Source organism: Merops nubicus, unplaced genomic scaffold, assembly GCF_000691845.1.
Source record: "Merops nubicus isolate BGI_N331 unplaced genomic scaffold, ASM69184v1 scaffold1018, whole genome shotgun sequence".
Taxonomy (NCBI): domain Eukaryota; kingdom Metazoa; phylum Chordata; class Aves; order Coraciiformes; family Meropidae; genus Merops; species Merops nubicus.
Window position 1 is genome coordinate 60,200 of NW_008627509.1, and position 23,647 is coordinate 83,846.

Below are 23,647 nucleotides of genomic sequence, written 5' to 3' on the forward strand. Positions count from 1 at the left end.
CTCTTTTTAGATGAGATGTCATATTAACACAAAACAAGTTCAAGTTTGGGGCTTGTCTACAGAACAGCATAAAGAAAAACCATCAGGATGAGAGGAAGTGCGTTGCATTACTTGAAGCAGTATTGGGATGATTCCTAAGTGTTATAGATTATGAGCAGCATTGGCAGAAAACTAACTATAACTTTTGCTTTCTTCTTCAGTTCTTGATGTTCCTCTGTAAAGAAGTTTTGCATTTTGGTAAACTATCTGACTCACCCCCCAAAAATTGTGTGGCTATGAGGTGCATTTCTTTTCAGCTGTCCCGAGGTGAAATCTTTGAGGTAATCCAAATTCCTGACTGTGAGAGGAAGTAAGTTACAGAAACCAGCACTGATGGGTAGCCTTGGGACCCTGGTGCAAGCCTAGCCTAGTTTAATTTTGCAGGAGTCAGATGCTGCCTTTACCACTCCTAGAAATTATCCTACCTTGTAGTCCTTCAGGGTTACATCCTTTCATCAAATATTAACCAGAGGTAAAGTAGCTGGGTGTCTCTGAGACAGCTATGTCAGGAAATAAAGAACCAAACCAAACAAACAATCAAACAAATAAACAAACCAAAAAAAAAAAAAAGAAAAAGAAAAAAAATTTAGATATATAAAAAAAAAGTAGAATAAGAAGTCCTGACAAAGAAAAGTATGTTAAATGTAAGTTAAGTAACTATTCCACATCTTTCTTTCAATCAGTGTTCAGTTGTCATTCTAGAAACAAGTAAAATGGTTTTAGAGACTGATACAGGAAGAAACCTAATAGAAAAAAAAAAACCAGCAAGGAAATGTATGTGTGGGCTGCTGAGTGATGGACATATGAGGCAGGAATTATTGATGAGGAGTAGGAGAACTGAGAAGTGGGCCAGGTGCTCAGAGTCCCTAACATGTACCACACTGAGCACCATATGGACTACTGCACTTTTATCTAGTACAGAAAAGAAAATATAAGTTAACATACTAATGTTAGTGAAAAGTTGTTAAAAGGCATAAAAGGATCTGTTTAACCTACAGGAAGAAATCATAAAAGATAAGGGTGGGCAAGAAGTCTCTGCAAGATTACTCACTGAACAGGTAATATTAGGGATTTTCTTTGTTGTTGAAGTTCATTTTGTTCTAGAGGGATACAAATAAGGGGAAATAGGAAAACTGATTTTCAAAATTTTTGTTGGATTGGGTTGTTTTAATATTACCAAAGTTTTAGGCAAAGTATAATCCCTCAATGGCAATATTTCCATCTTTTTTTTTTTTTTTTTTTTGTGAAATGTCTAGTTAAGTCTCTTACATATGTAATGGTACATAATTTTCCCTTCATTCTTTTTTTGTTACTGGTACAAGGTTACCAGTAGTCTGGGATGTTCCAGAATAGTAACTTCTTTTTGTGAAGAACAGCAGTGTTTTCAATGAATAAGGTTGTATTTTGCCATCAAATGTATTATGATACCACAGGGAGAAAATATTGGCAAATATTTGTTGAATAACACTCCTTGCTTAAAAAAAGTAGATTTGCCTAATGCACTGCTTATAAAAACAAAAAAAAGGAGCTTTTTTCTTCTTGATATATTTTCAATTTGAGTAGTCTATTCAAACCTTCTTAAAGTTCCCAAAGTGATGATTTAAATTTTTTCAATTTTTTTTTGATCTTTTCAGTAGCTTTGATTTTTTTTCTCTTTAAAAAGGTTTATTTATTTTTAAAAAAAAATTAATTTTAAAGCACATTTTTAAAAATCACTGAGATAAAGCAGCCTGTATTGCCAAAGCACAGTTTGGTTTTCCTTCATCCAAAATAAAATAAACTCTTAGGTCTTTATTTTTTAATTGCAAATGTTCAGCGAGCAGAGAAATGATTCACGCTTCATTGGCATTAAACCAAGAATTTGGAATTTGATTAACTTCAATTCTCTCTAGCAGTGGGAGGCTAGACTTTCACAGTGTCATTACTCTTGCTCTGTCTTTCTGCTCTGATTGTGGAAGGAAACATGCAGTATAAATTCAAAAGATGAACATGGAAGCAAGAATTCACCTCTATTTGAAACCAGTAAACGCTTTTTTACTGTGAAGGTGACCAAAGCACTGGCCCAAGCTGGTTGCCCGAGAAGGCTGCTGTGTCTCCTACTTTGGAGATATTCAAAAGCCATCGGGACATATTCCCAAGCAACTGGTTCTGGGTGATCCTGCTTGAGCCAGAGGGATTGCACTAGATGATGTAGAGAGGTCACTTCCAACATGAAGCGTTCCTTGAGTCCCTGAAATTTGCTGCTCTCTCAGATACAATGGTGGGACTGAGTGCTAAAGCATTTTTTAATCTTTTTTTTTCCTGTTAGTTTACCCAGTAAAATTGATTATTTTTCCTGTCTCACGTAGGTATAAATTCCCTTTATCCTCAGAATATTGTGACTAAAACAATACTATTTCCATGAAAACTCAGTTCTCGAAAAACAAAGCATTTGAAAGTGAAAATATTTCTTTTTATTTAAATTATTTTCTTTTTTTGAAACTGGTAGAAATATTTTGGCTACTCGTGTTAAACCATTAAAACATTTGACAAGAAAAGAGATCTTCTAAGATCTCATGATAGTTTGAAATAGGCTCAATTTTGTGAAAACTTGTACACAAGAGGTTTATGACTTCTGTGGGAAACTCTGAATGGCTCAGAAAACCTTTCTTTAAAAAAAAAAAAGTAAGTAAAAGCCTGGAAGCTTGGAACAACAAGCAACTCATGTTACTCCTTGCTTGTCACATTGCAGTGATAAGAATTTCTGTGCTGTGCAGGAACACGATAGGATTCTAGAGACAAAGGACAGTTGGAAAGTGTTTAAAACAAAGCCCCTTTTCCCCTGTATGGAGACTGTCATTCTGCACTCATCTTGCATTTTGTTCAACCAAGTCTCTCATATGGGTACCAAAAAACAGAACATCAGAATTTGGTGGTGTGTTCATTGTCTCCTTCAGACGTTCAATTCCTACCAGCAAGTAAAATACAATTCTGTTGTTTTTTCACTTTGTGTGAGTGATTTTGCATTAGAAAGAAAGAAAGAAAAAAAAAAGTTCTGTCAATATATTAACTAAAACAGGCCTAATGTCTTCAGCAACAAGAGAACCCATAAAATCATCTTCATAGATGGCCAGGTACATGTCCCTTGTTGCCTGTAGTTAGGTTTCGAACAAAAATTACTGTGAATGTTATGGAGCTTTGATGTCAGAAATGTAAAAGTTTTGGATCTATTATCAAATTTATGAGTGTTTCAGGATCTTTCTGTAATCTATAACACTCAAATGTTAAAGGAAAGGGTAGATCTATACTGTCTTGAGAGGCAATGGAAGAAGGCTTAATATACCCTGTTATCAAAGATTCAAAACATTTCTATTTCCTTTTCTGCTATTCAGAAAGACAAATTTCTCCTTTTTAATAGTACAAGATTTCAAGATATTTTTCTGCATGATGTGCACTGTCACACCTGCACACACATGTAAAAATATCACTTTGTGTTTCATTCCCTTGTGTTAGAATCACTCGGATTTTTGTCTTCCTGTTACTGTTTCCTGTTCTATGTTACACTGTTAGTTATCTTTTTGACCCTTTAAGAGGAAAAGCTATGTGTATCTTTAAATTATTTTGAAAATATAAATTGTCTTTAAGAATAACCTTGACTTTTTTTTGCATCCCAAATATTTGAAAACTTTTTTTCTCTTATACCCTCTTCTTCCCTGTCTCCTACTCCAGGGCCTTCTGGGCCTTCAGAATTCAGTAATGACTTCTAGATTTGGTATTGTTCCCTCAGGTTTTGAATTATGGCTCTCTCCTCTAATGCTTACTTGCCCCTTTTATGGGATTTCCTTGAGATTTGTGCTTTGAATAGGCCAGAGAAATCCTCTCACATACTAGATCATCTACCATGCATAGATTAAGGAAAATTGGTAGAGATTTTAGTCATTCCTTTAATGAGACAGTGGTATCTGCAGCCCTTCTCTTTTCCCCCAAAGCAAAAATAAATAAATAGATGGATTCTTGCAAAGCCCTGAAAATGCATAACTAAAAATAAGATTGAAAGGGGTGAGGAACACAATGGCAAAGCAAACGATGCACTAATATCCAATAAAAAACGGCCAAAAGATCAACCTGGGGAACTACAGGTCTCACTTCAGCCCATGGGAAGAACCATGGAGTGAGTCCTTTTAAAATGTGTTTTCAGGCATGTGAAGAAGAAGATAGTACTGGAAAGAGGCAGCATGGATTTACCAAGGGTGAGTGATGCCTGGCCAGTCTGATAGCCATCTCTGATTTCAGATGAGGAGAGAGGAGTGGGTGCTGCTGGGTACTCACCTTTAGCAAGGCTTCTGACATTGTCTCCCACAATATTCTTATATCCAAGTTGGGATGTTAACATCTAGGTGGGTGGATGTCTAGACAATGAAAAGCAGATTGGCTAGTCAGACCCAGAAATTTGCGGTCAATAGGTCATACTCTGCGTGGAAGTCAGAACTGCCAGGGTGTGTACTGGGACCTCTCTTGGTTAGTGTTGTTAACAGGGACCTGGAGGAGTTACTGGAGCATGTGCTCACTAACTGTGCAGATAGCAAATTGGGAAAGAGTAGTCAATATGCTTTCAGTAGTCAGGCTGCCTTCCAGAGACCAGAATGAGCTGTGTAGGGATGGGCTAACAGACCTTGTGAAACTGAGTAAGGGCAAGTGCCAGGTGCTGGCCCTGGGACAGAGGAGCCACTGAGGTGGCACAAGCTTGGAATGAAGAGGCTGGGAGCAGACCTATGGGAAGGGCCCGTGGTGCCTCAGCCAGCCAAGATGGCCAATAGCTCCATGGGCTGTGTGAACAGCTGATGCAGGGAACGATTATCCCCCTCTGGTCAGTACTCATTAGATCATAACTAGGGGACTGCATCCAGTTTTGGCCCACTTGTTGCAGCAAAGGTATTGTCAGACTGGAGTGAATTCTAGAATCATAGAATCCTTTTAGTTGGAAGAGACTTTTAAGATCACCAAGTCCAACTGTTAACCCAGCTCTGCCGAGTCACCACTAAACAAAGCCTTTTTTGCTGAAGGCTATCAAGATAAACCCCATAGCAGGCTTCAGTTCTGGTCTCAGAATTTTCATCAGCACCTACACGTTCTACTTTGTGCTTTTTTCTCAGTTTCTTTTCCCTGGCTTCTTGATTGCTCTCGCTACTCATCTGTTCTCAATATTGTTGCAGTGTCTTTGCCCCAACATGTTCCATTTTTTACTGCACTGTATAAAATCTCTGTCTCTTAAACCCCATTCTTTCCAGCATATGAAAAGGAATGCTGGGGCTGTACACAGGGAGCGTAAGAACTATAAAACAAAAGAAAAAAAAAACCCACCCACATTCAGTCCATTTTTTCCCCCGTCATAGATTGCCAAACTCATGTGGATGACATTTCAAAGAAACTAATTCTGCCTGAGGCAGATGCCCTGCCTGGAAAAGCTAACTAAAACCAGAGAAAGTTTGCCTAGAGTTCCAAGAAGCTGAGAACAAGATTTTACAATGCAATGTGTTAAGCAATTTGATGTAGGTTGTGCCAACAACTCTTGTTATAATAACATGTTTTCCTTTCTTTTGTGTTAATTCTAGTTATCTACCTGCATCAAAAGAAACTGGAAATAGATTGAATTGTTCATGCTGTAAATTTGCTACAAGAGTACTTTTTTGTTGATAAGCTATTCTAATAATTTGAAAATAATGTAAAATTGTCAGTTTTATGAGGCTGACAATTACACTTTAAAGACAAATGGTTCATCTTTACAAATGTAGTGTTACTAATTGGCATGGTAATTGAGTTACTTCTCCTCACTAATAAAACACGGCTGTTCCTACATTAGGTTTTGTATTTCATGCAGGTTCTGAAGCTGATCAAAGTTGTATGAGTACAGACATTGAGAAATATGTTATGATTTCAAGGCTGTATTGATGTCATTGTAATAACTATGTTTCCAAGTAGGACTTTATTAGAGAAACAGACCATTCACTTCCTAATACATTACATTTTATAGAAAGTTCTGCAGCTTTAGGCTCTACTATTTATGTGGTTTTATCAATGAAAAAAACCTCATAAATGTAAATAACCTTAGGGGGAAAAAACAGATTATAGTAAAAATCGAGTTGTTATGGTTACTATTTTTTATTTGTACTATTTATACACTGACCTAAAATACTTCTCTTCATTTTAAGGTCACTGAGCTGCACAATATCAAAAACATAACTAGATTGCCTCGAGAGACAAAGAAGCATGCAGTGGCAATTATCTTTCATGATGAGACATCAAAGACATTTGCGTGTGAGTCAGGTAAGCAATTGGTGCTGCATCTCTAGCTTGAAGAAATCAAGTTACTCATCAAAGTCTTGCTTAGATGAATGAGCTGACTTAAAACTCCAGACAGAAATCCTAAGCTTAAAGGGATTTGTTATAAACAAGAACTTTGGAGTTTGAGGTTTATGTTTTTTGGGTTTTGGTAGGGGTTCTTTTAATATACTTTGAGAGGTGTTGGGAACGTTACAGAGCTCTTTCTTCTATTACTTACCTTTGACTGCATGCAGATGATCTAAAGACTGAGAATTTTCAGCTAAACTCGTAAAACTGAGTAACAAATACCTCTGGGATGTAAAGTCAAGATGTGAAACATTCTCTTTTTAGCCAAGTTTTGCTATAGGCACTTACTAAACTAATAATTATCATACCTTTGCAAATAAGAGGTAAGTAGCAGCTAAAATACCAGGTTGTTGTAAAGCTGGATGTCCAGCAGTCTGTGGTTTCAACAGCTGCCTCATATAATGAATGAGTTAAGCTGGGAACAAGACTTGGGCATCGTGGTACATAATGACAGGCATGACATAATGACTGAACACTGAATTTTACACTGAATTAAAGGGCACGGTTTTCATGTTTGAAAATGCAATTGTACCTGTCCGTGTCCTAGGGTATATTTTATTCCCCAAAAAAAATCTTAAAAAGAGTGAGAAATTTTTTAATGATAAAGTCTCTGTTTAGCAACATATTTGAACCTGTGCGTTTATGGAGAGCAATGGTTGGTGTCCATTGAGCTCAAGAAACTTTTTGACATTGTCTCCCATGATATCGTTACAGGTAAGCTTAGGAAGTGTGGATTAGGTAAGTGGACAGTGAGGTGGATTGAGAACTGGCTATAGGATAGAGCTCAGAGGGTTGTAATCAGAGGTGCAGAGTCTATCTGGGGGCCTGTAGCTAGAAATGTTCCCCAGGAATCAGTACCAGGTCCAGTCCTGTTCAACATACTCATCAACGACCTGGATGAAAGGATGGAATGTACTTTTCAACAAATTTGCTGATGATATGAATCTGAGAGGGGTAGCTGACATACCAGAAGGCTTTGCTGCCATTCAGCGAGACCTGGACAGCCTGGAGAGCTGCGTGGAGAGGAGCATAACCAAGTTCAACAAGGCCAAGTGTAGAGCCCTGCACCTGGGAGGAATAACCCCATGCACCTGTACAGGATAGGGGCTGACCTACTGAAAAGCAGCTGCGCAGAGAAGAATCTGGGAGTTCTGGAGGACAAATTCACCAAGAGCCAGCAATGTGCCCCTGTGGCCAAGAAAGCAAATTACATTTCAACAGCATCAAAATCAGTTCTACAGATACTTTTCCATTTGCCTACTCATGCATTGTCCTTGTTCTCTGATGAAAAGATCCTAATGAAGCCCCCTTTCTTCTGTAACAAGCATGATGCAGCTCTTTAACCTGGAACCCAACTGTGTATATGAAACACAAGTACTGTAAGGTGCTAGCAAGGTGCTGATATGGGTGATCTACCTTAAGGTTAGGTCTATGCACAGGTGGGTTTTGAGGGGGTGGAGCCTTGGGTGAAATAGCAAACCAGCAACGAGCTTGTGGGCAGTGATCAAATGATGGAGCAACACAGGTGATATTGTAGTTGGTGTCTGTTATAGACCTTCTTAGCAAAACCAAAAGGTCTTCCTTCTTAGGAAGACACATTCTTAAGGCAGGTGAAAAAAGCCTCAGGCATCGCTAATCTTGGATCACTTAAACCATAACAATATCTACTGGAAGGCCAATATGGCTGGACACAAGCTATCCAGATTTCTGGAACAGATTAAAGACGTTTTCTTGATACAGATGATCACTAATGTGATGGGGGGAGATGCTCTGTTCAGGGATGTGCTTGCAGGATCCTGTAGCTATCTGGCTTGGGGGGCAGAGGGGCCCCGGATAGCTAGCTAGTCTTCAAGGACAGCATCCTCTGAGCATAAGAACTCTCCTTCTCGTTCTTCAGAAGACAAGCATTACAGCAGATCAGCGTGGGTGAACATGGAGCTTCTGACTTCGTTCAGACACAGAGAGGGAAGCACACACAAGCAGGGACAGATTACCTGGGAGGGAGACAGAGGCATTTTCCATGTATGTAGGAAAGGAGCCAGGAAAGCTCCAGCTCAGCTAGAGCTGAAACTAGCCAGGGAGGCTGACAGAAGAGGTTTCTTAAAATACATCAGCAGCAAAACAAAGGCTGAATGTGGGTCACTGCTCAGTGGAGCAGTGAACCTAGTGATGAGGGGCATGAGAAAGGCTGAGGTACTGGATTCTTTTTTATACCTTGGTTTTCACTCATGAGGCTTTACCTTAGGACTTCCAGGTCCCTGAGTCTCTTAGCAGTCAGGGGGAGTGAAGTAGTGCCCACAGCAGAGCAAGGCAGAGTCAGGCATCACTTAAATCATGTGGATATCATACACAAATCTGCAGAACTAGATTATCAAGAATGATACGAAGGAAGATCCAGATAATTAGAGGCCAGTCAGCCTCACCTCAATCCCGGAGAAAGTTGTTGGAGCAAATCAGGAAGAACAACAAGGTGAATGGGAGTAGCTGAAATGTTTTCAATCTTCAAATCATGCTTTCTGTGATGCAAGGGAAGCACAGTGGCTACTGTATGCCTTGATTTTAATGCTTTTGACAACCTCCCATTGCCTCCTCCATAGCCTGCAAATTGCTGTGACATGGGATGGATAGAGGCACTATAAAGTGGATAGAAAATAGGCTGGGCTTAGAGAGCTGTGATTAATGGTGCAAAGCCAAGGGTGCAAAGCCAAGCTTGCAGACAGTAAGTAGTGGATCCCTCAGGGATCAGTGCTGGGACCAATAATGTTCAATGTCTTCATTGATAAACTGGATGATGAGATGGAGAGTACTGTCAGCAAATTTGCAGGTGACAGCAGTTTGGGATGACCCAAATTGGGAAGAGTGGGGAGACATGGCACAGGCTGGAGAAATGGGCTGACAGAAACCTTATGAAGTTCAGCAAGAGCAAATGAAAGGTCTTGTCTCTGGGTTGGAGTAATCCCAGGCAACAAGGCAGGCTGGAATCCAGTTCTCTGGGGAGTAGATCTTTAGTAGAGGCCCTGGGTCTCAGGGGACAACAAGCTGAAGGTATCCTGGACTGCATTAGTAAGAGTTTTGACAGCAGGTACTGGGAAGTAATCCTTCCCTTCTATGCAGCACTTGTAAGGCCACATCTGGAGTAATGTGTCTAGTTTTGTGCTCTCAGCATGAGGATATTAACACACAGGAGTGAACCTAGTGGAGGAACACCAAGGGTCAGGGTCAAGAGCATATGACACATGAAAAGAGACTGATAGCTGGGCTTCTTCAGCCTGAAGAAGAAACAACTTCAGAGGACTTAATTGCTCCCTACAACTACCTGATCTGAGAACACAGAGAAGATGGAGCTATAAAAGTGTCAGGTATCTTGCTGGTTTTGAAAGACTACAAATCTTAGCTATGGGTATAGCAGAGTTTCAATCACTGCCTTTCTCCATGCCTTCAGTCTCAGTACAAACTGCGTCATCTCCATCAGATGAGGCAGACACACTGATTTATTTCATTAAAATCTGACTCTCTTGAACCCCAAGTCTTTTGTGTATTCTGAACCAGGAAGATATGGTCTAAATAAATTTTATTTCACATCTCAGTTTCCACATCTGAGTTCTGTCTTCCCACAAGGAACTATTACCATTTTTACTGCTGCTGAAATGTGTCAAGTACTTTGCTTTCCTTTATGAAACTTATGGAAGTTTGAGGAATATTGAGAGAGCTGCTTGTTACTTTTGTTAGTGACAGGGGTTTCTATTGGACAGTGCTTTATGGTGTACAGTGATGTACGTACAATGGGGTTTATTTTGGCAAATCAGGCCACCTCTTTGGTTAACACAATAATACATTTACCAATAGCTCTTTTTTCTCATGGCTTCAGTGGGAAAGAACCACTCAGTCAAAAATCTTCATCTAGAATCATAGCTGCTTGACCTCCTTGAATTATTTAGGAGCCCAAAATTTCATAATATGAACAATTTCCACCACAGAATCTCTAAATATATAAAAGCAGATACTTTTCCTGTCATCATGACCTCCAAAGGTAGATGGAAGGACAGCAACGCTGAACCCATTGCACAAGGTCTGCTGAGCACAGACTCAATAATTTCTTGGAAAAGAAGAGGAAGTAACACCCAAAGCTGAGCTGGTTTTTTATGGGGACTGAATAATATGAGGTAGCTTTTGTCAGACTTGTACCAGGAGATGTTTTTACATAACTGTATCAATTTGGTTTTGATAATATGAGCTGATAGGTTTTAGTCTGTACGGTTTAAAAGCCCATGTGATTAAAAGTACCATATTTTTCTGTTACTTAGCTTTCTTAATTATGGAATTAAGAACAATAAAATGCTATTCAGTTTTAAAATAGGACTCTAAAGATATAGAACACTTCAGTCCTCCCCAGAAAGCCTGAGAGATGTGATACCAGCCCACTGGGTGTGCTGGCTGGGAGCCTGTGGTTTCTTCCTAAGCTCCTGCAGTTTCTGGGCCCTCAGCTTTCTTATTGTCTTCAAGGCAGCTACTAGATAGGCTGTAGCCCCCATATTTCCATTAGGATTTCAGCAAATTAGCCGTTTGAGGAGCATCTGATTTTGGGTAATCTTCATTTGCTAATGAAAGTGTTCTGTAGAAAAACAAAAGTCCTCCATATACTTGTGTTATCATCTAGCTGTTCTTATCACTGCCACCAGTGCTCCCAACATCTACAACAGCTGTAGAAATCTGTTCAGTTCTGAAGCTCTCTTAAAATATTTTGAAGAGCAAACCAGTCTCAAATATTTACAGTTCCCTGACTAAAAGCATTGGATAACAATTCTTTAAATTATCCCTCTTCAAGGAGAGAAGGAAGCAGCTTGCTGTCACTCACTACACCTTCTTCTGACATCTGTTCCAGCGGGCAGAGACTTGTGACATTAGTGATTAGCAAGCAACATTTTAAATTGTCTCAGTTACCATCAGAATTGTTTCAATGGAAATAAACAAATAATTTGTCATGGCTGATTAAACAACATGAAAAGCATTCTGTAACTCAGTGAACTTAAGACAGACCCTAAATTTAGAGTGGGAATTATTCTTAGACCATGGGAAACTACTGCCACCTTAGCATGGAACATGCTATGGTCTCAGTTTCAGCCTCCCTGAAAATCAGGGGAAAGTTATTGCCATTTAGAGAATTTAAACGTTTTTGGGTTTGTTTTTAATCAAGAATTGTGAATATCTGAACTGCTTTAGAAACAGGGGTATGCAGAAGTCTCGGGGTGCTAACACATTGAGATATGAGACAAAGTTAAAATTTGCCAAATGTATAAGCAGGTTAAATGGAAGGACAGAGTATTGTGAAGATAAATGAAACAGCTTGGGGGAATTGAGTCTATTTACTCTGGCATAATAAAGTTTTACAAGATATTACTGTTGTCTTCTAAGTACATCAAGGAGGGATACAAAAGAAAAGTTTTTAAAAGAGAAAGTGACCTTATCACAAGAAAAAATATAGAATATATGCCCAGTATCAGTTTGTGTTGTTATAGACATTGAAGTAGCAGGAGCAACAGACAGAAAATTTAGAAGAAAATTTTTAGAATTTAATGCAGGTTCCACACAGCCTGGCAGAAATCCTTCCCATTCCAGTGTGGGTTTTCTCTGCATTCCACAGTGTATTCTCCAGCACATGGATAAATTCTTTTAACTCTAGGTGTTAGGTTCTGGGTTTGAGGTGCTGATACCTTAAAAACCTTTAAATACCTTTTAATAAAAAAAAAAAAAGTTTCAAGGGGATTTTTTTTTTTTGTTGCTTGCTGTTCTGTTGTTTTTCTCAGGGAAGTGTGCTGTTATTTTTTTTGTATAGATATAGTAAGCTCAGACATGTGCATCTATTGAGAAGCTCTTCTACCTACAAGCCTAATGTCTGTGATGTGATGGGCATCCTGGAATGCCCTGCAAACCTTCTCCTAAAAAAAAAAAAAGTTTCAAGGGGATTTTTTTTTTTTGTTGCTTGCTGTTCTGTTGTTTTTCTCAGGGAAGTGTGCTGTTATTTTTTTTGTATAGATATAGTAAGCTCAGACATGTGCATCTATTGAGAAGCTCTTCTACCTACAAGCCTAATGTCTGTGATGTGATGGGCATCCTGGAATGCCCTGCAAACCTTCTCCAAAGCTGTAGATATGATGCAGTGAACAATGGTGGCTATGCAGGAGCAGCAAGAAAATTAAATTGGCAGACATGAATACTGATTAACTCTAGAATTTTATGGCACTGTGATGGAAGTTGCCAGCGTGATGAGGATTGTGCCTGAGTAAGAGCTAGCTTTCGATGAATGGAGTTTATGGGTGCACTAGGACAGTGCCAGCCCATATGGGAGCATGATTTTTCCTTTCATGATGCCAGCAAGTCCTTGGCTCTTTTAGGCTCAGTGGACACACTGAGACAGGTTTGTCTAAAAATGATTTTGATTTCTAAATGACAGAGTGTGAGAAAAATTGATGAACTTGTAAACCTATTGATAAAAGGAACATGAGGGCAGGAGTGGTTGCAAGTCATATGGATTCAGAGAGAAGGGAAACAAAAGAAATGAGGGCTGAAATGGGATTTCATTGAGTAAAGAATGCGATGTAACGTGAGAAAAAGAAAAGGGGCAAAGTCTTAAAACTGCAACTGTGGAACAAATGCAGACGTCCCCTAAGACACTGGTGTTGGTTTGGCTTCTCTTCAGTACGATGCCCCATTCTGCGTTGAAGCAGATGAACTGAAGGGTTTTCTTTCTTTTCAGGCACACATGAACTGCAGTTCTAGAGTCATTGCAATCAAGAAGCATTCTTCATTGTTTTTAAGAGGGTGTATTTTGGCATTCCCTGAAAAATTCCACTACACAAGCCCTAGGGAAAATAGATTTGGGTTATTGCAAAATGTCAATCAGCAAACCACTTTGAAACTTCTGATTTAGGGGTTTATACATATTTACAGTGTTGATAAAACGTAACAGATACTAATATACTTGAGGTTGTTTTGGCTCATTCCACCATTTTAATTTCTTGAATGTCTTGGTGCTGTGATAGTTACCTTTATAAAGCTTTTTTTATACATCTGTAAAATAAAAAGGCTTTTCCTTCTGTATTCTTACTCTGTCAAGTTCTCGTGAGTGCAGTCAAACTGTGATAAGTAAGTCTTGTTATAACTCTGCAAGGAGAAGTTTTACTTTGTAGAAAATGAAAGACTGTTGGTGTCAAGTGGCAATGTGTTCAGCAACAGGAATTTTTTTAGTTCCGTATATAATTTTCATTTTAAACCTGTTTTCACCATTTGTTCATGTTGCTTTCTTTTCTTCAAACAAACAAACAAAAACCAACTACAACCACAAAACCCATAGCTGCTATCATTTGAAAAGGCACAAATTCAGTTCATTTTTGTACTGAAAAAGCTTTTGAGCCGTTGCCAAATTACTGGTGTTTATGAGCTAGGCTTTTTCTCCTTGATAGTTTTCACAAGCAAAAATATTCTGTGCTTGAAGAGTTTGACAGATGTCAGTGGAATATTAGATGTAATTCATATCACCATATCCTTTGACAGCTAAGAAGCCTGGAGGTTTTGGATTAAAAATACAGTGAAGCATTGAGAATGAGATGAGGCATCAGTGATCATACCTGCTGTTACTACTAACAGTACAAATGGCCACATAAGCTTTAAAAACAAGCAGATTAAAGTTCCCATTTTCACTGCTAGGTTTTTGAGTTTGAAGCTTCAGGATGATGGAAGTGGTGTAAGTGAAGAACATCTTCCTAAATGTAGTTTAGGTACTGGAAAGAAGAATAGAAATTTCACCTTTTGCATGCAGAAGACTAATCATATATAGCTTAAAATATTCTGAAAGACAGTATATTTCTCTGCTAAAGTGGCAGGGATTGTTATATGAGAATTTATGACCCTGCCTTTTCTCCTTTCTCTTTGTGATTGATTGTTTTTATACTCTGAAGGGGCCTCACTTACTTCTCTGTAAAGTATGTGGTTCATTGGAGGTCAGATACATGTTCTCACTTCCACACATGCCACAATATTTTGAGATCCAAAGCAAGAGTGAAAAAAAACAGTCATTGCATGAAGTTAAATATGTTGCTCTGGATTCTTACAGTCTCTCTTTTTGATCATAATATTTGGAACCCTATCTACTTTCAGGGGAAACTTCAGTCTTGAGTCATGATTATAAGTGTTATATTCTAAGATTAGTATTTAGAATGTATAGTCTTTTGTGCTCAACAAATAAGTCCCTTTTCATTAATAATGACTTCTATTTCCTAATTTTTCATGATTGGCTATAAATATCTGTATTTGTTCTGAAGTCAACATTTATAACCTAGAAATATTTGGGGTTTTTTTCTAATTTCTCGTGGCTGTTTGCCTTTCTGTCAGTCCTCATTTTTCTGTGGTTATCTGTCTGAACTACATTGTTACAATTTTCTGACACATATTGGTAGTACCTATAACTGGCACGTGGAAGGAATGTGGAAAATATTGCCTCATTTTCAGGACACAGCTGTTGATGGAATAGGTGCTCCATTATTACTTTCCATCCTTTTCAGCCACTTTTATGCTATTGATTGAGTGCAAACCTACTTCTATAATGAATTAACATGTAAAAGAAAATATTTTTGGAAGACAAACTCAAATTTTTTTTTAGTAGAATCAATAGTTGCTAAATTTGAAAACAGTGGACATACAAAATGGTCCTGATCCCTTTGGCACTCCTCCCAGGAAGGTCCCAGAGCTGAGGAGGCTGCTGCCTTCTCAGTTTTGTAGGGCAGATGGGGGACAGCAAGGAAACAAGGTTAACCCCAGCCTTGCAGGAGCATGCATGGGGGCCGTGGTGGAACGAGTAGGAAAGCTGTAAGATTTCTAAATGCAGAAATTGGGAAAAGTAAACTTGCACTGGGACTGCAATATGGGAAACCCTAAATTTAAGCCTTTGAATGTCAAAAGATTTGGAGGCTGGAAGTTTTTCTCTTTTTCCCTAAAGTTTTATTACATAGTTATGTATACTGCAGGTGTCATTAACATTCACTTGCCCATGCTGTTCACCTGCTGTGAACTTGTCTGGATGCTCATTACTAATGCTTAACATAAGGGATCTATGTAAGTAGAGATGTTCAGTATTATTCTTTCTTCCTGGACAAATATATTGAAGTGTAGATGCTGGAAGTGCTTCTCTTCTCACAGTTTTACTCAAAGGGATTGAAATTTATATGGAATATAAACTGTTCCCATAGGAACCAAAGTCAAACAAGATAGCTAAGATAATACTGAATCATCCATTTTGGTGTGTGTAGGATTCCTCGAGAGAAAAAGAATAGAAAAAAATCTTCCTGTTTGCTGAACCTGAGATGAAGATCACTGCTTCATCTGGTACATGGTGCAAGGTCAGCTGAATATGGATTGTAGAGAGTCTAGGAGAAATACATGAACCTCAGAACCTCTGCCCTAGAAATTCAGCATACAGTTAGCTTTCTCAGTAAGCACAGAGTGGAGGTAGTGGTGGTGAAGTCCAGGATATCAGGTATCCAGAGACATGAAATTGTTTGTTGGACTTTGAGAGTTTCATAATTGCTCACTCACTCCTTGATTTGGGGGTGGTTTTTTTTTTTTGGTAAGCTATTAAATATCTGATGAATCTTGCAGTATCTGCAACCTCAGTGTTTCATACTGGAACAAAGTGTGCATTAGTGTGATGGCAAAAGCCCACAAACTGCAGTCTGAAAAGACAAAATAAAGGTTTTTCTTAGCCCCTGGTTGTTTACCTTAAACTGAAATCTGAAATTACTACTGTGTTGTGCATCTTGATGTAAAAAGATTTCTTTCTGATCCCATTTTGAGATTGTTAGTGGATTTGATAAATGTGCTGTTCCATAAATAACTGCTAGTCCTATGAAACAAAGATGTGGAGATACTGTTGTATCCTTTGTATCATTCATGACATAAATTGATTTCAGTGGCAGTTAGAATAATTTTTAATCATGTGTTATGAAAGTCTAAATCTACTTCTTATCATGGAAACAGGTTTTATTGGAAGGGAAGGCAATAAGATACTACCATTTTTAACATGCCTTTGTGCTTGTACCCCACAATGTCCCTACACCTTGCTTTTAAAAATATTGACCTGTCCTAGAGACATTCATGCACAATAATAAAAGTAGTATTGAAAACCATCTGAGAATCTTGATGAGTCTTACACAAAAAAAAGCCTCATATTTTGAGTTGGTATTAGCAGTTTGGTGAAGAGGGAATGGAAATGCAACTTCATTAACCAAATGGCAGATGAATGTGACAAAGCCTGGAATAGAATCTCAGGTAGAGGACTTCTCTTCAAATTAAATATCTCCTATAGATATATGTATGAGTATAGAGTCCTCCTTCCTGAAAATATTCATGCATGAAGTTATAGCAATTGCTACTACCAGCAAGAAATGTGCAATATTCCAAAAAAATATGCAAAACAGAGAAAAAATCCTCTCTTCATCCACTTATTTCTGCTCTAGCTAGATGCTTGTATTCTGTGGTGATACCTTGGCAGTCACCAGAGAAATTGCACAATTGACTTTTCATACTGCAGGAGATTAGATGAGCTATCTCCTGAAGCAGGACTAAATCCATACATTCGTCCTCCAAACAAAACCTGCTCATTCAGATTGCTGCTTGGTTTATATAATGCAGAAACCAAAACGTCTCCAGGACTGTTTTTTTAATGCATTCTTATATGTGGGAATCGAGTGGTGAAGTGACACGTTGGGCTCTAAAAGAATGATGTTTGCAAGCAGACTTAATGGTTTCATTTTAGACATCCTTGTTAATAATCACGCTGGTGTTTGCAGAAGAGATCACAATTATTAGCCACTGTAGGCAAAACAAAGTATTTCTTTGTTGCTTTCCATAACATAAAAGGCTTTGTGATTTTTTTTAAAGTCTTTGTAATGTTGTCATCATACTTAAGGTTGTTTTTTTTTCTGCATGCTGTTCAGGTTCTTAGGCTTATTACCTTGATTTTATTGTGATGATCACAGAGGTGAATTCTTAATAACCAGTGTATTTGAACTGATGGTCTGATTGGCATTTAGCCAGTTGTAACCCATCAAATGGCATCATCGAAGAGTGCAGGACAGTGCAGACTAAGTCTTAGCATGACATGAAAACAAGTGAAGGAAATAATCATTGGCTATTTGTATTCATGACAGAAAAGAAGGCAATGGGGAAATGTCTTTGTCCTAAGGAAGTATAATCTATGTCTGTTTATAGGTAGAATAATATTGTATGTATAGATATTGTTGTATATATCTGTAGCATTGCTGATAGACTATACCTTGTCCGTTTAGGTGTTTTTGAAGATAATTAAAAGAAACAAAAATACATCAGGAGCACTCAATTTGAAAAGAGAACGGCATAGCAGTGTATAATTGAAACTAGAAGAAAAGCTTTTCTTTTCCATCTAAGTTAATCTGTCCCATGCTGCATTATGCATATGGTAGTCTTTAATTGAACAGTTTGTTACAGGGGCTTTTGCTGTGGTAGGTACTTTGTGAAAGAAGTGGGTGAGACTTAGTGTTCAAGGGTTTATTTTTTTTGTAAACCCAGGAGAAATGGATTAAATTTCTTCCAAGGGCTTTACTTTCTAGCACCCAGCACTAGAAACCATAATAATGTATGTTTGTATGGTTTCAAATGTACTACTTCCTGTGTTCTAAAGATTGCAATTTAAAAATAGTTTTTAAAAATGTCCTTGCATGAAGGAAATCCAAACAAGATATTTTCCTTGGAAATTCAGGCAGAAATCCAGAGCCTGATTATTGCAGTGTAGCTGCTCTTCCCCAGGCTTGGGGCTTCTGACCCCCATCAGCATGATGCAACTGCCCATGATGCTGAATCAGGGATTCTCCAGCAACCTGCCAGGCAGACAGGCAGAGAGATGGGTGGGTTTCTGACAGTGCATTTAGGTCTTGATGAATCTGCATTTAGTCAGAAAAGTCCAAACCAGCTCTAGGAATAATACACTTTGTAGGGGATCATCACTGTCTCCAGACTTAACCCTGTGCACTGTGCAGAGATGTTAGCACTGTGTTAAGGTGTGTCATCTGCAAAGGGTTCTAGTTTTCATTGCCTGATTAAGAAGAAGAGAGTCAATAAAGAAATTCTTTTTTTGGTTATGTCTTCATGCCAAATACAACCAGTCTTGGCTGCAAGCCAGCTCTAGTCTGCAAATATTGCAGCTTTGTGTTAGGAAGGCATCATGCCTCGGCAGAGTTCCCATGTTTCTTATCTGGTTTGTAGTAGAGTCAAAACAGAAATGTGATCCCCTGCTCTTCCCAGTGAACATGATGCTAGACCTGTAAGGAGGCAGGACATGTTCAGGGACAATATTCAGACCGTGTTGTTAGGTAAAAGGAATCTGCACTACCTCTATTTCCAGCATTCATATTGAGGACACAGAGAAGATACGTAATAGTGGGTTGACCGTGGCTGGCTGCCAGATGCCCAGCAAACTGCTCTCTCACTTCCTCTCCTCAGCAGGACATGAGAGGAAGATATGATGAAAAACTCATGGGTCAAGATAAGGACAAGGTGATTGCTCGTGAATTACTGAAACAGGCAAAACAAACTTGACTTGGGATAACTTGTAACAAAGCAGAATGGTGAGAACTAAGAGCAAAACTGAAAACACCTTCTCCTTCCCCTTCCTTCTTCCCAGGCTCAACTTCATGCCCAGCTTGTCCCAAAATCAGTGCAAGGGAATCGGGAATGGGGGTTGTTGTCAGTTCATAACATTTTGGTTTTGCTTCTCCTTCCTCCTCATGTTCTACCTTGCCCCAGCATAAGGTCTCTCCTGCTGTTTACAGTCCTTCACAAACTTCTGCCATGTGGATCCTTTCCACAGGCTGTAGGTCTTTGAGAACTGCTCTAGTGTGGGTCCTTTCCTCGGGGTTCAGTCCTTCAGGAACAGACTGCTCCAGTGTGAATCCCCCATGGGGTCATAGGTCCTTGCAGAAAAACGACTTCTGGATGAGCTTCTCTGCACAGGATGGAGCTCCTGCCAGGAGCCTGCTCCTACCTGGGCTTTCCACAGGCTGCAGCTCCCTTCAGGGCTTGTCCATCTGCTGCAGAGTGGGGTCCTCCAGGGGCTGCAGGTGGGTATCTGCTCCACGGTTAACCTCCGTGGGCTCCAGGGGACAACCTGCCTCACCATGGTCTTCCCACAGCTTGCAGGGGAATCTCTACTCCAGTGTTTGGAACTACTCCTTCTTCTTTCACCTTAGTGTCTGAGGAGCTGTTTCTTTCACATTTTTATCCTCATGCCTCCCTATGACACACTGCTGTGCAGCATTTTTAAAGTATCTTAAATGTGTTTCCACACCAACATTCCTGATGCACTCAGCTTCAGCCAGCAGCAGGTCCAGCTTGGAGCTGGCCAGATGTGGGTCTGTTCAATGTTGAGGCAGCTTCTGGTGTTTTCTCACAGAAACCACCTCTACAACACCCCTCACTACCAAAACCTTGCCATGTAAACCCAATACATGTATAAAGAAATACTAATGCATCAAAAAGCTGTTATAAAATGAGCAAGTTTAAGATAATCTTAAGTAACTATTTATAATTTACTTTGTGTCTCTTCTTTCATTTATTTGTGTGTGTGGTGGTATTAGTAGTAGTAGTAGTAGTATTGGAACTACTAGTAGTAAGGCTCATGCACATCTATTTACTTCAGTTATCACTCACTCAAGCTCCAAATCCTATCAGTCTGCTCTTCTGTAAAGTACTTGGATGTTACTGAGTCGGTACTAATATGCCAACAGAGAAGTACATAGCTGGTGGACTTCTAGATTAATTCCTTTTTTCCATAATTTTTCCCCACTTAAGAATTTTCTGGAAAAATAATAGATGTGATTAATTAACTCATACCTATTGTGTTTGAGCATTTGTCTCCTTTCTTCCCTTTGGGACTGCTGTAATACCTGATCTGCTCTCCTCAAGTTTGCTAACACTGAAGTGGAATCCAGGTATCGTGAGATAAAAAGGTTTCTGCTCATCTACCTGGAATGTAGGTCAGATCTCCTGGGATTTGTGAATATGTATCACCCTGTGAAATTACATGTCTTCTGCGGATCCTGACCTCTCTTGGGAATACTACGCATTTAGTGACAGCACAAAAATCATGACATTAATTTATATATTGAATTTGGACTATTGACAGATGATGTATGGCTGGCTGAGCCTAGGGAGAGTTCAATGAATAACATGATAATTTACTGCTCCAAAGCTGAAACACCCAATCTATTTTTCATTCTCTGTCACTCTTGCATTACATTTGGCTGCTTACAGTGTGTAAGGTATGTGTTAGCAGGTTAACTGTTTCAGGCCTTTTGAAATGCTTTTGTCACTGAAGACAAGCTGAGGATAGTATGTGTAAATGAGCACAGGAAGTTTTGTGTGTTACTAATGTGCACCTAACCATATATTCAGCATGTATTCTGTCTCATGTACAGTTACAGTCTAGGCACGAAAATTTTGGACAGATTTGTTCACATTATAAAAAAAAAAAGACCCCAAAGAGAAATATTTGGTGTTCACTCTCCATCTATCTTTGTAATATTTTGAGAGGTTGCTAGAAGCCCACTGCCAATATGAGCATTGCTATTAAGCATTAACCCAGCCCAGTGGCTACTGAACAATCAGAATGGCAACTGCAGTCAGGGTGACTGGTAAAGTCTGACTGTTGGCTAGCAGGGAGAACCAAAGCAATGCTTAAGACTGAACCATGTGTGGGACCACTACTACTACAGTGATAGGCACACACTGTTCAATGTGACTTTTGACCAGATGCTATTGTGAGATTTTCTAGAGCTGTCCCAGCTTCCATCCCCGGAGAACAAAGTTATTTAATGCATTGGCACAGCCCAGTCAGGTTGGGTTTTTTAATCTCTTTGGCAATATTGCATAGGAAAACATATTGAACTATGACTTAACTTTCAAAAATATAAATAGATAAATTTTAGGTATAAAATTCAGAAAAAAACCTAAATTTCAGTAGTTCAAATTATTCACTTTTCCTGTATATTTGAAAATATTGCAACATCTATAGTTTCAGTCCTTTAAAATAGAAGTAGAAAATGTGTTCCTTTCATAAAAGTACAAGAAGCTTTCCAGTAAGTAATTATGGCCTCATAACCTCTGAGAGCAGCACACAGAACAGTCTCTTGTGAATTTTATACAGTAGCATGTTTGCCTTTTAAAATATCAGCTCCCTGGCAGTATTTATGCATTGGTTTTAACACTAGTCTTATCAAGACTATATTTTCTGAGAGTGATATAGTGTTATTATGACTGACCTTTGTTTTTTGAGGTTTAATAGTGCATTAATCTTTAAAAATAAGGTTCCGGCTGTGAACATGCAACAGTATATTTCATATAATGGTCAAGATTCCCAAATTTCAGGTGGATATGCATATGAATCAAATACACCCATTAGCAGAGTTTTCTGTTTCTAAATATTTTATTCCCAGACAACTGAGATTCCCCTGTTTACAGTAATTGATGATTCTGGGATGAAGCTCCAAGCAAGTCAGCATTAAATCTCTCAGAGAGAGGACTTGGCTTTTTCCCTGATAAATAAATAAGAATATTTTCCTAAATGAGTTTTACTGTGTGAGTAGTTCCTCTGTCAGTGTGGGATGTTCAGCCTTAAATTCTCTGGAGATCTTACACTAAATCTTCTTTGTTTTATTTATTACCAATAAGGAAATTCAGTCTAAGGCCAAGAAGCAAATTGTACTTCAGACATTTAAAGAATATTAATTAAAAATAAACCTTTATCAGAGACAATCAGTGCTCCTCTGAATGTAGTTTTAAAGTAACATGGTTTTAAAAAGTGTCCCAGAGTACACTTCAAAGTATTCTTCAAATCAGTATATTCCTTTCCATTCAGTCATTTCTTTATGGAGATTGCACTGAAACAGGAAAACGTGAACATATTTTCTGTAACTGCATTTCAGGTGCTTTCATACAATGTTTTCATAACCTATACAGAAAAAAATGAACCTTTTAGCTCTAATAAAGCTTTCTGTTTTCCAGTTCTTCTCCTACAGCACAGCTGCTTTTAAAGTTCTGTTTTAAGCAATTCCAACTGCTTCCAACTGCTACTAAATCTGCCTTGCAAGTTAATCTGAGGTTAAAACTGAAATTAATCAATGGAATAAAATAAGAGGGAAGCTGTTGACTGCAAGCTGCATTTTAGTTCTTAAATAGTTTTATGGCTAAATCCCTTTTCCCATTTTAGTTAGTTTTGAAATTTATAAAATAGTGTATTGATGTAGAAATAAGGCAAATAAAGTGTCAGTGATGGCAAATATATTAATTTTCTTCCTCTTTCTGAAACAGCTACTATTGGTATGAAAATTTTATATAAAAATATAGCAAATTTATATTTTTATTTGGGAACTTTTTTTTTTTGCTTTAGATTATTTTTTCTATTAATTTGTAAATATTTCAGGAAGCAGAATAAATATCATATTAGGTTTAAATTTTGCGGGTGTTTGGTAGACCAAACTTGCAATGCTGTTGGATAGGTTTTGATGACCAACTAGTGTGACAGTTTGTTGCATCCTTTGCAACAAGTTCTGGATTACTTTATACTAGATGGATTTCTTTTCTTAATTCAGATTGGCTCATTGTCCATTTCAATTCTTCTGTGTGCCATGGTGAAGATAGAATCAACAATTCTGTTCACAAATGTGATGTAAATACTTCCAAACTGTATAAATGCTTTTCTTCTAGCAATGCATTGATGTAGCATTCTGGCATGTGGTAAAGCTTTAAGCTTCATAATTAATAAAACCTGTATGACCATGTACAAGTCTTCTGTTGCTTTAGGAAGATCTGAGTCTTACTTTGAAGTAAAAGCTGAATGTTGATTAGAATTATGAGGAATCTTGATCTGCTTCAAAATGGTAGAAATCTAGATCTATTTACTTCCTGGAAAGCTGAACATCTTGAAAATGTGGGACGTTTCTTTGTTTTTCCATGTTTGTATCTGTATCTGAACTTAATTTTGCAGTGAATTCTGTGAAAACAGCAGCAGCATTAACTTCCTAAAAAATCTCATGAAACTATCACTTTATTGGGTAATATAAAGGAGTTATTAGCCTGCACATTTATAAACGTGTAAGGTAAAGTTGAAAAACTAATCTTAAGTTCCTTGTTTTTTGAA

At 38.3% G+C, this 23,647-nt stretch overlaps 1 protein-coding gene across 1 annotated transcript in view; it reads left to right on the forward strand.

Annotated features, from left to right (window-relative positions):
- Positions 1–23,647, forward strand: part of DOK6 (docking protein 6) — a gene marked incomplete at both ends in the record, with an annotated part of 66,109 nt that overhangs the window by 17,969 nt on the left and 24,493 nt on the right. The window contains one exon of the mRNA XM_008946315.1: positions 6,228–6,342. Coding sequence (XP_008944563.1) covers positions 6,228–6,342 — 115 coding nt within the window. The remainder of the gene's footprint in view (positions 1–6,227; positions 6,343–23,647) is intronic.